The sequence below is a fragment of the Puntigrus tetrazona genome, chromosome 11, assembly GCF_018831695.1.
Source record: "Puntigrus tetrazona isolate hp1 chromosome 11, ASM1883169v1, whole genome shotgun sequence".
Classification (NCBI taxonomy): domain Eukaryota; kingdom Metazoa; phylum Chordata; class Actinopteri; order Cypriniformes; family Cyprinidae; genus Puntigrus; species Puntigrus tetrazona.
Window position 1 is genome coordinate 23,776,916 of NC_056709.1, and position 14,762 is coordinate 23,791,677.

Genomic DNA, 14,762 nt, shown 5'->3' on the forward strand with positions numbered 1-14,762 from the left:
ATCAAATAAAACATTCACTAATGAATACGCCACTGTAATTGAAAAGTGAAATGTCTAGACAACATAATGTCAAGATTGACCCTATTTATTTACTATTTAATTTCTTTAATTCACAGGTTGCGTTATATGCAGTTCTAAAGAAGAAAACATGTTGTGATGTTCTGTCTCAATGCTATATGTTCTTCTGAAACGTTCTAGTGAGGGAACCAGGGCTGTGTGGGTGGGAAATATATTACCAATAATATCATAATAAGCATGATCCAATCAAATTTGGAAAAATAAAGATCAAGTCCTGCCCTACATGATTTTACAATTACATAACATGAAAAAAATCTGCTTCATGTTTTTGTATTTTTTCATTTGGCAGCTTTCAATTCAGATTTTGCAAGATAACATGACTTACAGCTTTTCATCATTAATTTATTCTTGAAAGCATCTTTTTATGCCATTTTAAAATATACAGCCTGTCCTTTTTCATTGCACCACATGTCTGGTGTCATGAAGTCCCTAAAGTGTTTCATATACAGGAGCTATTATGTGATTTCCAGCATCACTGAACCACTGAACTTCCCTGATAATTCTTACTTTGCTGTCTTTTAGAAGCTCTAATGAATAATTCCTTGTATATGCTGAGTTTGACACTGTTTTTTTTTTGGGGTGGGTGGGTGTTTGAAGGGAGGGTACAAATCTCCCTCAAACATTTATGGCAGCAGAGCTTTGAATCGGAGTCTGTTTCATTGCAGATTAGCGCTGCCTGACGCGCACAGAAGATGCCTGCTACAAGTTTGCTGAATGTTTACACACATAAATTAGGCATTTGGCTTTGCCTTATTTTCTTTACCTTCTCTTCTCATTTTCTCCTTTCTTTCCATCAGTCCCCTTGTTTCTGTGTAGATTTGATGTGCTTTGTCTTCAAGGATGAAATGCTCCCTGAATTTATTTATACACACTTGATTGCAGTGTGCGTGCATGTACAAGAGATGATATCTGATTACGGAAAACAGCTCTAGACATATTAATCACATCTCCGTATTGAGTGTCTTAATTACACCCTTAATTTGTGATAGCTAATTGTGTTTTATAGGGGCAAATTGTGTCCTGTTCAACCCCAACCCATAAATGCAGACTACAGACACAAACACACACACGTGCACGTGTGTAGACTTGAAATTACACTCACGCACATGGAGCATTATGGAAGAGCAGTTATAATTGAATTATATTTCAAATATTTAACATTACATTGATTATTTAATACGGTTCAAGATACTGTTTTTAGCAGAAATTATAAGATTGGACTGTAGGCATTCATCAATCCTTTCTCCTCTTCCAGATGAGCAGTGTGAAGCGTCTGAGGCCCAGGCTCAACTCCATCCTATTTAAGCTGCAGTTTGAAGAACAAGTGGGTAACTTGCGTCCGGAAATTATGGCGGTGAACGCAGCCTGCGATGAGGTGAAGAAGAGCAAAGCCTTCAGCAGACTGCTGGAACTCATTCTGCTCATGGGGAACTTCATGAACGCCGGCTCGCGGAACGCCCAGTCCTTCGGCTTTAACCTCAGCTCTCTCTGCAAGGTACGTACAGAGAGAAAGAGCCCGTATCTAAGCCCACACTGATTCTGCACACTTTTCGTCAACATTTTATATGTGTGGAAACATTTAGATATAATAGGTCAGATATGTTAACTGGAGCTGTTTGTGGGTGAAAGAATTGTCAGATGCAAGCTCCTACGCATTTCTAAAACAACTGCTTTTAAACTTCTGAATCGAATGCATCAAGTCTAGAGACTGTTTTAGGCTGGTTTCCTAGAAACAGAAGAAGTGTAGTCCATGAGAAATGGTATCATTTCTTACAGAGAAAAAAAAAAACATCCCTAAAGTCATTCATTTGATTTGCTATCGATATTTACTCATTTTGTGAATTATCAGCCTTTATTTATCTGTTTATCAGGTATTTTTTCGTGTTGGAAACACACCGTGCCCAAATGTACCGTGGGCATTTTTCATCAAACACTCTCCTTCTGCTTGCTGTTTTTGGGAATAAGCCGATAAGATGATAATTTATGTTCCTGTGATGTCTGTGAGGGAGCCAAAGCTGAGTCACCATCAAGCAGGAGTGTCCGACTACTGCTTCTGTGTCCTTCACTCTCCTCCTGCACATTTCCAGTTACCTTGACCCCTATCGGCCGGCCCATCTAAAGTGCCTTTCGCTAAAAACGACTGCCGTTCGAGAAGATCTCATTTGATTTAACACTATCAAGCACTCAAGACCACAATAGCCGTATCTTCTGGCATCTATCAAAGTGCAGAGACCAAAAACCACTTTATGGTTTCTTCTTCTGCTTTCAGAGATAAGTAGTGACGTAATGCAGACATATATGTGCTTTTCGGTAAGAGGACAGTCTTTATGTTCTGTTTAGTCAGGTGTATTAATGCCATACTAATGGATTATGTCCGTATCCTTTTGCCATGTCACACACAGAACTCTGCAGTCGTCTTGCACCACGGGCAAAGCCCTCTAATGATTATGTTTGGGTAAAATGTTCAGATTTAGGTGAGTGTTAAAGGGCAGAAGGGAAGTATAATTAATTACCACAGCAGCCATGCATATTTACTTAGGTTTCCATGGTGACTTGGCATTTTTATTCATTTATTTATTTTTATCAGAGTTGATCCACCTCTCTTCTTCTTTCTTATAAGCCATCCATTTTATTCATTACTACTTTCAGTCCTTCCCTTCTGTGTGGTGCTAAAACTCTCTCCAGGATAATGAATGCCTTTCTGCTCATCAAGTCTCCTAGAGGACCTGATAAAAGACAGAAGACTGTATGCGGACATGCTCACATTCAGACTTTTTCTAAAGGAATAACCCAAAAATGAAATGTCGGTCATTATTTTCTCTTCAAATTACTTTCTGTTTTCTGTGAAACACAAAAGGAGAACCCTTGAAGAATGTTCACTGACATATTTCCAAATATCAGGTGAAGATGGTCGGAAAATACTCATTAATTTTCATCTGGCTCTGCTTCGGAAGATTAGGAATAAAGAACACAAGTCATACAGACTATTTTTAATATGCTTAGTATTTTATGAAACCTTTTTGTTGCAATATTTTTGTGGAAACCATGATAGTATTTGCTTATACTTTTGGTATTTAATGCATTCTTGCTGAAATGCATACACGCATGCATACTGACCCCAAACTCTTGAATAATTGTATGCACGTATGTTTATGTATGTGCAGTAACTGTTGATAGATATTGATATAAATGATCTGCTCATTTATGTTGCATATCAACACTCATCTTTGAACGTGTCCTTATACCCACATAAGGACCTAATGCATCAGAACTAATGGAGTGAACTGTCCTCACTGCAGAGAGAGAGAGAGAGAGAGAGAGAGACTACATCTCTACATCTGCACATAGTGATAGAGTCCCTGATGGGCAGGAGTAACAAAGAAAGTATGTCGTTTTCTGCCTTTCAAGTTCCTCGCCTGAGGGCCTGTCCTGATGTTCTCTCTCTGCCTCTGTTGATCTGATAGTTTGTTTGTTTGTTTTATTCTGAGTTTAACCTGTCAGTATCTTCTTCTTTTGCTCACAGTGGGTTTATTGAGCATATTTAGTTGTCAAAGGATTTGAAAGCGCTTCCCTTTGAGCAAGTGACTCGCGCGTCATTGTTTGATCTCATCAGCAGAGGACGGTTCGGTATGTCATGGACGTCAGAATCTCGATGAGTGTTGTTGATTTTTTTTTTTTTCCTGAAAACCTTTTCCAATTGAGAACCGATATTTAGGATATTTCAAAGACATCAATGACTTGGACTACAGGGTCAGATTAGATATTTTGGGTTTCTTTTTGTATTGTCATTTTTATACTTCACAGATGAAATCAGCACAAGCAATTTGTGGAATCTGGCCTTTTTTTTTTTTTTTAAGCCCTTTCAGGCAGAGCAACAAAACCTAATTTCATTCCCCGTCATCTGTCTAACGTTTCACACGGCTTCCAAATGTTCTGACACTGCAATTATCCAGTTGAACCCAGTGTGTATATCCAGCACAAAGCCTCTGTCAGAACACATACATTTGAAAGAAATGGCAGAGTGCGAGATAGTGTTGAGTACTAAAATGGACTAGATGGAAAGTCAATTTCTCCAATTTCATCTCTCATTTCATAAGGGCCCATTTGGAACTTCGTTTTACTTTATCTGTATCTCTCATGTACCAACCCCCCCCCCACCACGGTAATCAAGCATCTTAAGTCATCAGGCACCACCACCCAGAAGAGCTTAATAATGTTTGCGCACTCAACATTAATCAAATGCTTTTTGCAGTGACTTCTACAAAGGCCTGTATCGTTGCGCTGCGATGATAATCATAACTGACAATGAAAATGTCTTGCTTTTCTAGTCCGCCGGCAATTTCAGTGTACTATCAAATTAACTTGTCAGACGTGAAGGCGGTGGACGCCAATGGCTTCCTTCAAGAAAGTCTCTCTCTGATTTCTCTCTATAATGTTTTGAACATCCAAATATATATTTTTTTCTATTCAGATTTTATGTTGATATCACACACCCCAACTCCTTTTTCTTCTGTCTAAATCTCTATATCTTTCTTTGGCTCTCAGCTGAAGGACACTAAATCGGCTGATCAAAAGTCCACACTACTTCACTTCCTGGCAGAGGTCTGTGAGGAGAAACACCCTGAAGTAATGAAGTTTGTGGAGGATCTACAGCATGTGGACCAGGCCAGTCGAGGTACTACAAAATATACACTCAATGTGTTTAAAAAAGGACAGAATTAACAATTTAGTGATTTACATCTTTCATTTCCATGGATAAAAGTAGGAGAAAAAAACAGTTCTTCTTTGAAGTACACCCCAAAATTGTATTAGTCATTTATTACTTACCCTTACGTCATTCCAAACCTGTAAAACCTTTGTTCATCTTCAGAACACAATAAAATATATTTGATGAAATCAAAGAGCAGTCTATGTGTCCGTTAGTAAAACAGTCCATGTGACATCAGTGGCTCAACTTTAGTTTTGCGAAGAGAATACTATTTTTGCACAAAAAAAACAAAAATTACATGATTTATTTAACCAAAGAGGAATGGTTGAGTAAATTATTTCATTTATTGATTGATTTGTTTGTTATTTTATTTATTTATTTTTTGCACAAAAATTCTCCTAGTGGCGCAAAACTGAAGTTGAGCTACTGATGTCACATCCTGTTTCATCCTGTTCATCCTGTTCAGCTGTCTATGGAGGGTGAAATAGCCCTCAGATTTCATCAATAATATCTTAATGTGTGTTCCGAGGATTAATGAAGGTTATGGATTTGGAACGACATGAGGGTGAGTAATAAATGACAGAATTTTAATTTTAGGGTGAACTAACCCTTTAATATCACTGTCACAGTGTACAGTACATCAGCTCATTCTGCACTGGTTCATTTTACACTTTATCTGCAAAAGAGATGATGTCAGCTTGTGTGTGTTTTTGGGCACATTTTAAGATCAGTAAGTGTCAGATCTCATGATTCTTCTTTTGTAAATCTTAATTTAAACAGATCACAATTGGTAGAATGTTATTTTCGACAGTCTATGTGTCTGTCTGCCTATGTGTATTTTAGTAAACAGAGAGAAGCAGAGGAACCATTGTGTGAGGTCACTTTGCCCTCGGCAGCCCTAGAGGCAGTCACAACAGGACTAGACCAACTCACTGCATTGCCTAATGCTTCCAGAAAACAAGACTGAGAGAGTTTTTGCCATTGTGAGGAGGATTATTAGAGAGAGTGATTAAAAACACTCTGCCTACGTGTATGTCTGGCAGCCTTAGAGAAAGCGTTTCAAGACAGCTGTGTTTTTCCAAATGAAACGAATAATGATGGAGGGCAGGACTTACTAGTTCAGATTTTATTGGATTGTTAGACTTGTTAGGCTGTAATATTATTGGTTAATGTTGTTTTCTGGCTTTGTACTGTTGATTGCATCAGCCGAACATGAAAGTTTTTGAGACGGAGTGTGATTACATTTTTATATTAGCCATTATGAAAAAATAATCATTTTAAGAATAATGTGCTTTGAAGAATTATGCACAATAATACCAGAGACATTTATTAAGACCTAAATGGGGTTGAATTTAATCCATGTTGACTTTTATGATGAACTGTTAGCTCATTCTGACCAAAATAATGTGAATTCTGTATTTTATTCACCATTGTATTGCTGCGAACGCATATGGTGAAGTTAACAGAATATATGCTCCACTCTTTTTTTCTTTTACACTGACAATTGGGCTTTTTTAAAAAATAGTCTGTGCAAGTTAGGTTAGAGGAATATTATAAGTTTTGTGACAGAAAAAGAACAATTAATCATTATCCGCTTACAATCTCATGACCTATATTAGTAGTCAAACATGGTGCTTGATAAATCATAACAATATAGTTTCATTGTATTGAAATGAACAGCTCAGATGTTCTTCAAAATAAGAAAGGTTTTTCTATCATGTCCACTTCCTCCAACACTTATTGGTTCTGTCTCTGCAGCTTTTTATTAGTTTTACTTTTTTCTCCTTGTCTGTCTCTTTGTCTCCCAATCCCCATTTCATTAGTGCTGCCTGCTCTTGTGCCCTTCATCAAAGCTGAAATGGCATTATGGGTAACACATACCCACCACGCTGAATGTCTGTCCCTGTGCTTCCCTCAGGAAACAGCCTCTGATCGCTTTACAGATATTACTCCCATTATTCTATTCTTTAGAGCTCGCATTAGCAGGTGCATGTTTTTTTTTTTTTTTTTTGGAGATCGAGATGCTTTCATTAAGAATTAGCTCATGTCAGTCACTAACTGTTATGGTTTTGTGTTTCATCGTGGTGCAGGTAGGTCTAGGGTGATTTTCTTCAGTGGCTGCTAATGGAGGGTTCATGCACATGTGTTTCTTTAGTGTTTTTAGTGTTTTTCAAGAACACAAGCTGACTGCTGTTGACGCTTTCTTTTTATATTTATTCTCTTTGGCTCACGCTTGGTTTTCAGAGTGACTTTTAATAATGGAGGTAACGCTTTATAATAACTGTACTCAATGAATCATTAGGCAAGCATTAGTAAATTGTCAGTACATCCTCTATAAAGCACTGTCCCAACATTAATAGTCAGTAGTAAGCAGTTTATAAATAGTATATGTATATAGATGCATCGTTCTTGATTTATAAGCATATCTGTCACAAAAGAGATGTAAAGGCTCAGTTATCCCCCTAACAGAAAAGTATAAACACATAAATATTTATTCGAAGATGCAAAGATGAAACTGTACAACTGCATACTTGAGGTTTTATCGTTTTCTATAAAATTGCAGACATTTATTTTTCATAATTTTTTGTACAGATGTAAAGTATAATTTTTTGCATCTTGAAAAAATATTCATGTTCTTTATCCCTCTGTGTTGTGTTTAACTTTTTCCGTTTGGAAGATAAATGAGCCTTTAAATCTCCTTTGTAAGTGGCTTTGCAAGGTATGAACAGTCCTCACTTTAGATGAGCTCACAAAAACAGACGGCTGGCAACTACACAATGTTTTAACACTACATGACTTGAACATGAGATGAAGCAGGAATATGGGTTAATAAAGCATTTATTAACACACCGAGCAACTGTTATCGTGCATCTAAATAATGATTTACAGATGTACATTTAAATAGTTTAATAAGCATTTGCTTTTGCTTTGTAATTAATCTTATTAACCACTGATAACTCCTAATAACTGGCTTGTAAATAATGTAATCATTTAGAAATGAAAACTGTATTGTTAACGTATGAAAATACAATTGTTAAACATTATAGGTATGCTCAAGAACAAAACATTTATAGCTGCATTTATGAACTGTTTGCTAATGCCTTTTAATGTTATAAAATGTTACTATTAACTATTAATGTTACTATTTATTAATGCTTAACTAATGATTCATAGTGTGCGGCTATTATAAAGTGTTGCCAGAATAAATTTATCACAGTGGCATGCATGCGATACAGGCTATTTTTTCTCTACTGTCCTACAGTTTCATATTCTATAAAAAAACAAAAAAATGTAATGGTAGATTTTCTGTAAAAATACAATGATATAACAATGATAATTATTAAATGTTTTGTGTATTATAGTGGAACAATAATTTTACAATAGTAATATTTCTCTTTGTTTAATGTTTTCATATAGTAAAATTATTGAAACATTAATGTTCTGTTCAAACGACGCTTATGTGCACTGCTTGTGGTTCAGAGATAGTAACAGATTATTCTACATATTCTATGTTTTAACCTACATTACAATTATGTTGCCTGTTTGACACACGTTTCAAGCAAAAACGAAGTTTGCACATCCTTCAGCACGGACAGCTTCAGCTATTTCATCACAGTAATACATTTTTACTGAAAGAAAAATGTGGCCTTGAGTATAAGAGTCTTCCTGACCTTAAACTTTTGAACAGTAGTGCACAAGGTGAAACTTAAGTCACAGTGGCTGGAATGAAGTCTTCTGCACGTACACACAAATTTGTTCATTTCTCTCAAAATCTTGACAATCACCAGAGAAGCTGTGTAATAAAATACACACACATTGTTTTCAAGTAACCCCTCTTAATGGGCATTCTGACTGTACGTTCACACAAGCCTTACACCAAACACACACTAACACTTAGCTTACTCTGCAGTCACTTGTCAAGGGCATGAGTGATGTTAATAGTTTGGCTTTAGTGTACATATGATATGTGCATCAGTGTATACTGTAACCGTAGACTAGACTTAGTCATCACATACAGCTCATACAGCTCACACAGCTATGCGGTTGATAGGTGGTTATAAGTCAAAAGAGCATATATAACAAGGTGCCAAATGGGTGGTGCTCTGAAGTTATTTAGTTCCTGAATAAATGTACCATACAGATTGACAAATAAGTCTGTGTGTGTAGGCACTGGACTCTTGGGTCACACTCAAAATGGCAGTGCCAGCTGCTCTTGGCACAGTCCAGTGAAACCAGATAGCGAGATTTACCTCCATCTCTCTTTCTCTCTTTCTACATTGACTCCATGAGAGGGAGCTAGAGATGAATTTTGTGGCTAAAGTGAGGTTTTTGTATTCAGCTTGTCTCTTCTGATTATGCATACATGCATTCCGGAGAAGCTTTATGTTGTTCTGAATGCAAAATGTCTGCATTTCTAACTCTTTAGACCACAATATGGGAAATGCATGAGGCACTTTCACTTGTAAAAAGCCCAAATTGTTCTTCTTACATGTTAGAAATCATTAAGGACCAAAAGAAAAAAAAATGTCAGACTTAACTAAGCAGATTAGCATTTAAGTAGTTTAACATTTACACAATTCCTCATGAAAATGCAATAAATAATATCCAGCTAAGCTGAGGATGTTTAAGCCAAATCTCAGCACATGATGCTCAGTCAATGTGTCCCATCACATTTAGCTAACACTGTGCATGGAACGGGATTGTCCCCTCCAAACAGCGTCTGCTTAATCAAAACTGAGCCTCTTATTAAAGTCACATAATTACCTCATCAAACTACCAGCGTGTGTGAGGAGCGGGTGAAAGATACAGACCTGGTCTGGTTTTACAGGAACTTTTATGCTAATAATTCAACTAAAATTATATTAATTACTAATAATACGATACTAATGCTACTAATACACACACACACACACACACACACACACACACACACACACACACACACACACATAAATACACTCTTATAAACACATGAAACAAAAAATAACATCTGGATTACATGTATAACAACAATGGCAAACAAATGACACAAATGGTTTGAGTCTCATTGGCATTAATTATTTCAGTATTTCTAAAGTCTTATAAATGAAAGTTTATAAAGAGTTATAAATGCTTAAACATGTTGGCTGTTGAAGCCCCTCACACTGCTTGTGAGAGAGTAGACATCATTTTTTTTTTAAAGGAAGGGTTTGCTGTCAAGCTATAAAAAGGATGAAAAACGCATCGTAACAGGGGTCCATACAACTGCAGAGTCTTCTAAAGCAATACGGCAGCTTTGTGTCAGAAACAGACGGAAATTTATGTTGAAAATATTCCTTTCTGTTATAGCTCCGAAATCTTTTATTTTTCTTTCCAGTGAATGTCTCTGTCCAAAAGAACTTAGTTTTTGAGGAATGTTTGTTCTCTGGAAGCATGTATTTTGGATCTGCTATAAGCAAAGCGTGTCCATGCATTGTTTTAAATCGGTATCTGTGCGTGTGTCTAGTATCAGCAGAAAACCTTGAGAAGAGCCTGAGACAGATGGAGAAACACCTGCTGCAGTTGGAGAAGGATCTGGATGCTTTCAGCTCTACAGACGACCAGCAGGACCTGTTCCTCAGCAAGATGGCAATATCCTTTCACACGTTTGCATACGCACCCACACTGTACATTTTTGTTTCCTTATTTTTTGTCTAAACACTTTTATTCATTGCTGTTTTGCTATCAACATTGTTATATCTTCTGCGTGGTGGCGACACGTTCTCTAGCACCCTTCAGCCTCACACAATTTCACAAACGCTAATCAGAGTTTATGTCTGCGTGTGCAAATTAATTATTTATGTTCAACTTCACCAGGGCTGCATGTGAAACCTAAGACAGTTTGATAATGGAGTCGTACATTGCTGTACTTGCTTGTTAGTTCTTTTCCCAGCTGTCTGTCATTGCACTCGAAACCGTTCCCTGCGGTCTGGATGCTGTCTCCTCTCCAAATGGCAAACGTTTGAAAGCCAGACGTGTTGCCAGGGGAGATACCAGGGGCACGAACTAAACGCTGAACAAAACATATACCCAAATAATCCTCGATGAACCTTTCTTCTCATGCATTTTGTATAGTTCGGTGGAGCAGGTAGTCTTGGGTAGCTTTATTATTCATGCTTTTTTTTTTTGTTTGTTTTTTTTTGTACTTTATGCTTGCTGTTTCATGGACAAAAACAGATGCTTTTTTTTTTTTTTTTTTTTTTTTTTTTTTTTTTTTTTTTTTTTACTTTTATACTTTAGTGTGACGCTCATGATCCAGTGAATGCCTGCAGTTCTGGGTCTGACCTGACTTGCTCTACCCTTCACGCTGTCCTGGCTAGACTCTACCAGGGGAGGTTATTATCTTACTCACCAGCCAGATAGTGGGCTGTCTTCCACCCTTCCACACACTTTTTTTTTTTCTCTAATTTCATGCAGCACATTTTCTATGACGTTTTTTACTTTTTGTTTTTGTTTGCTGTAGTGTTTTACTTTTCTTTTGTGTTTCATTTTCTTTTTTGGGTGTGGTGTTTCATTCTTTAATTTTTATTCTTACCCCATTTAATAGCTATTCATAAATCATCTCAGCAGGGATGAACGCAATGACGACATTTTTAAAGAGCTGTATTTTTTGGTATTGATTAGAAAATTTGGACACACTAATTATGGCAAAAATATGTAGCTTATTAAGTTTTCAGATCACAATTACAAACCAGGTTTTTGTGTCGGTCCCTTACACTGGGAATACATTTTGAATACTTTTGTGTTCTGTCACTTTTTCTTCAAATTAAACCAAATTTGTATTTTTAGGGGTTGCTGTGAAGACATTTACGTTTATGTTTATACGTTATATGACAAGCATTTTATCGTTTCTGAAAAGATCATGAAGTGATTCTCAGATCAATTACTGAAATTCATGTGCTCATATATTAAGGATGCAGAGTGTGCTTCAGTATGTGTGTGGTAACCAATACTGAGCATCTGTGCCATTCATAGACACACAGAACATGCAGGATTTATATTTAAATGCGGCATAATATTCACAAGTGCATATCGCATTTTGATTCAATTGAAGTTTAACTACTTTTGATGCAGCCATCCAAAGTTTTCTACTGTGTTTAGGGCCCTAAGCATTTTATTTCAAAATGATACAAGTACATGAATGTGTGTTGCTGAGGCAGTTTTAACGGTAAATACCTACATAGAAGCATGGTCCATTTATACCCGTTCCAGGTATTATGGAGTGTTTGGTAAAGGAATATTTCACCCAAAGATAAAAATGGGTTATTTATGTTGCAGTACTTGCGGATATATCCGATTTACGGCCGCTATCCACCAGCATTTCCAAGCTCGGAAGAGGATCCTTTTTTTTTTTTTTTTTTTTTTTTTTTTTTTTTAAATCAGACTGTGGAAAATGGTCATATACACCTAGGATGGCTTCAGGGTGAGTAAAATACGGGATAATTTTCTTTTTTGGGTGAACTATTCCTTTAATAGTGTGTCTTAGAGGTGTGAGTGTACAGTATGAGAGTGTCTAACAAGCTCAGGTGTACAGAAGAAAATCAATGCTTTCCTATCCCTCTGCAACAGAGCTTGTGTTCAAGGGTCAGCCATCAGCCTCTCTCTCTTTATTTAGTTTAGCTCTCTGTCATTTAGAAGGAAAACCCAGAGTCCACCTTCCTTTCTCTTTCCTCTGTTAGCGTTAACACCACTCTGGTCCACACAGCATGGGCCCTTTTCTGTCCTCTGAGCACTTAACACCAGCAACCAGATCAGTATTAAAGTTAATGAAGTCTTATCTCTCGCTCTCATACACCATCTGTCCTTTCATTAGCTGATCACGTCCCCCTGCGCTCCATTCTTTCTCTAATCAGAGAGCCAAAGCAGGTGTGTTTGGAGGGTGTGAATGAACTCGCTGTATAAAAGACAGCCGAGCAGACACAAAACAGATCTGTGTGCATATGCAGCAGGAGAAACTCCCTAAAGATATCACATGTATGCCGAACAAGCATCACTGGCCAGCCTGTCTGCCCTCCCTTATAAAGTCTTCATTATGAATAAGTCATGGAGTGCCTGGAGTGAGATGCGTGGGTTAAAGTAGCTCTGTCCAGTTTCTAGGCGTCCACTTGTTAGCAGAGTTCTGGCTTATAGTCACTTTCCTTGCCTTGGAATACCTGATTATTCAGGTGAGCTTGCGAACAAACTGTTGCCTTCTAGGACAGTAGTTACCACACAGCAGAGAACTAATTTAATTCAGCAGCATACTGATGCATATAAAGCAGCACTGATGTTACGTAATAAATGCTGCTCTTTTCTAAATTTTCTTAATCAAATTAACTTGGAAAAAGTAAAAAATGAAGCAGATATTCAACATTGATGAAAAATGTTGAAAATTCAGGAATAAAATTATTTAAAAATAGAAAAGAATTATGCTAAATTCTACTCAATTGTCAACAATATTTGTCAAATAAAAGTGACCTTGGAAGATAATAAGAGACTAATATCTAAAACGTTAAAACTTTTTTTTACTGTCACAGATAATGATATTAGCGCCAATATTATCTGTTTATTCTCAGTGCACATGCGTCTGCAAATGCCTAGCTCGTGGTAACAGGATGGATTCTGATTGGCTGTCAATGTTTGTAATTCATCACTTTGACAAACTAATTCTGAAAATGATTCCAATGATATCATTCCTCTGTGCCTTTGTTGTTATCGCTATTTATTAATATTAAAAACGAATAACCATATCTTTATTGTTATCGTGCTTGGTGTGAACGCACTCTTACTCTGCATTACTGGTGGGCATGAAACATAGTCAATGTTTCATATGTGGAGTTCATTTAAACGGGAGTTTTCCAGTTAACTCAGATGAGATCAACTGTCCTAACATGAGCTGAAGATGAAGGCATCTTTGATAAATCAGATGCACTGTTATTTATAGCGAGTGAGCAGAATACCCCAAAGCATTTTGTAGGCTTCAACTTAAGAAAGACAGGAGAATGACAGCAGGAGAGATTGTCACTTAACTTCAGATCTGTTTGTAGTGTGACTGTGCTGCCGTGGTGCCATTCACAAGTCAATCTGAGAGCACAACCTACTGAACAGTTCACCCCGCGGCCAGCTCATAAACACACACACACACACACACACACACACACACACACACTCTCTGAAGCTAATACCAGTATAAAAGAGAACCTTTTTGGATGTTGATCCAAAGTTTTAACAAAAGTGTTTTTTCTTTTTTTCTTTTTTTTTTTAAGTGTGATGTGAAGCACTAGCTTCAAACAGGATTACTCATTAAAACCACATCAAAGTCAAAATATTACTATGATATTTGGAGTAAAGCTTGCCATCTTTGCATATGCATTTCTGACCTCACAGCAAGGATTAGACCCAGATTCCCTCTCTTTCATTTCGAAGTGTGCGTGCGCGCATGTAAGAGTCACAGTGTCGGTGCATGTATGCGTGAGAAATAATGTTATAGACATTTGAAGTGGCTCAATGAAGCTAAAGCCGATTGTAAAATGAAAATGTTTTTTTTGCCCTTGAGAGTGAAACTGTGTGGGTTGTGTAAGTCAGTTGTGCTTTTATATCTGTAGATCTTTATGAAATGCTTCATTCATATAGCAGTAAATAATCAGAATATTTAAGCTATTTTCGTTTAGTATACGGTTAAAAATAAAGTGTCAAATACAAGTGTGTTTTGTATATACATGTTCTCCTTTTGCTTCTGCTGATGAAGACGGTTTTATTTTCCATTCCCAAAGGGGAACTTTGATCATCATCAAATATTCTTGCCCATTCCTTTTTTTCACACCAGTTTCACTGTCGCATGTTAACATATGACAGTGTGTGCGTGTGATATGCAAGTGATCTCATGCAGGGTGTTAATTAGCAGCATTTGCAACTATAAATAATAGTTATATTTCAGGTTATACAAGAAGTTTGACTTGTTTAGCAGAGTTTACTGTCG

General features: G+C 36.9%; 1 protein-coding gene across 4 annotated transcripts in view; it reads left to right on the forward strand.

The window, feature by feature from the left end:
- Nucleotides 1-14,762, forward strand: part of diaph3 (diaphanous-related formin 3) — a 250,472-nt gene that overhangs the window by 150,811 nt on the left and 84,899 nt on the right. For all 4 annotated transcript variants that reach the window (XM_043251235.1, XM_043251238.1, XM_043251236.1 and 1 more), the window contains 3 exons: nt 1,334-1,573; nt 4,624-4,753; nt 10,272-10,396. In XM_043251235.1, coding sequence (XP_043107170.1) covers nt 1,334-1,573; nt 4,624-4,753; nt 10,272-10,396 — 495 coding nt within the window. The remainder of the gene's footprint in view (nt 1-1,333; nt 1,574-4,623; nt 4,754-10,271; nt 10,397-14,762) is intronic.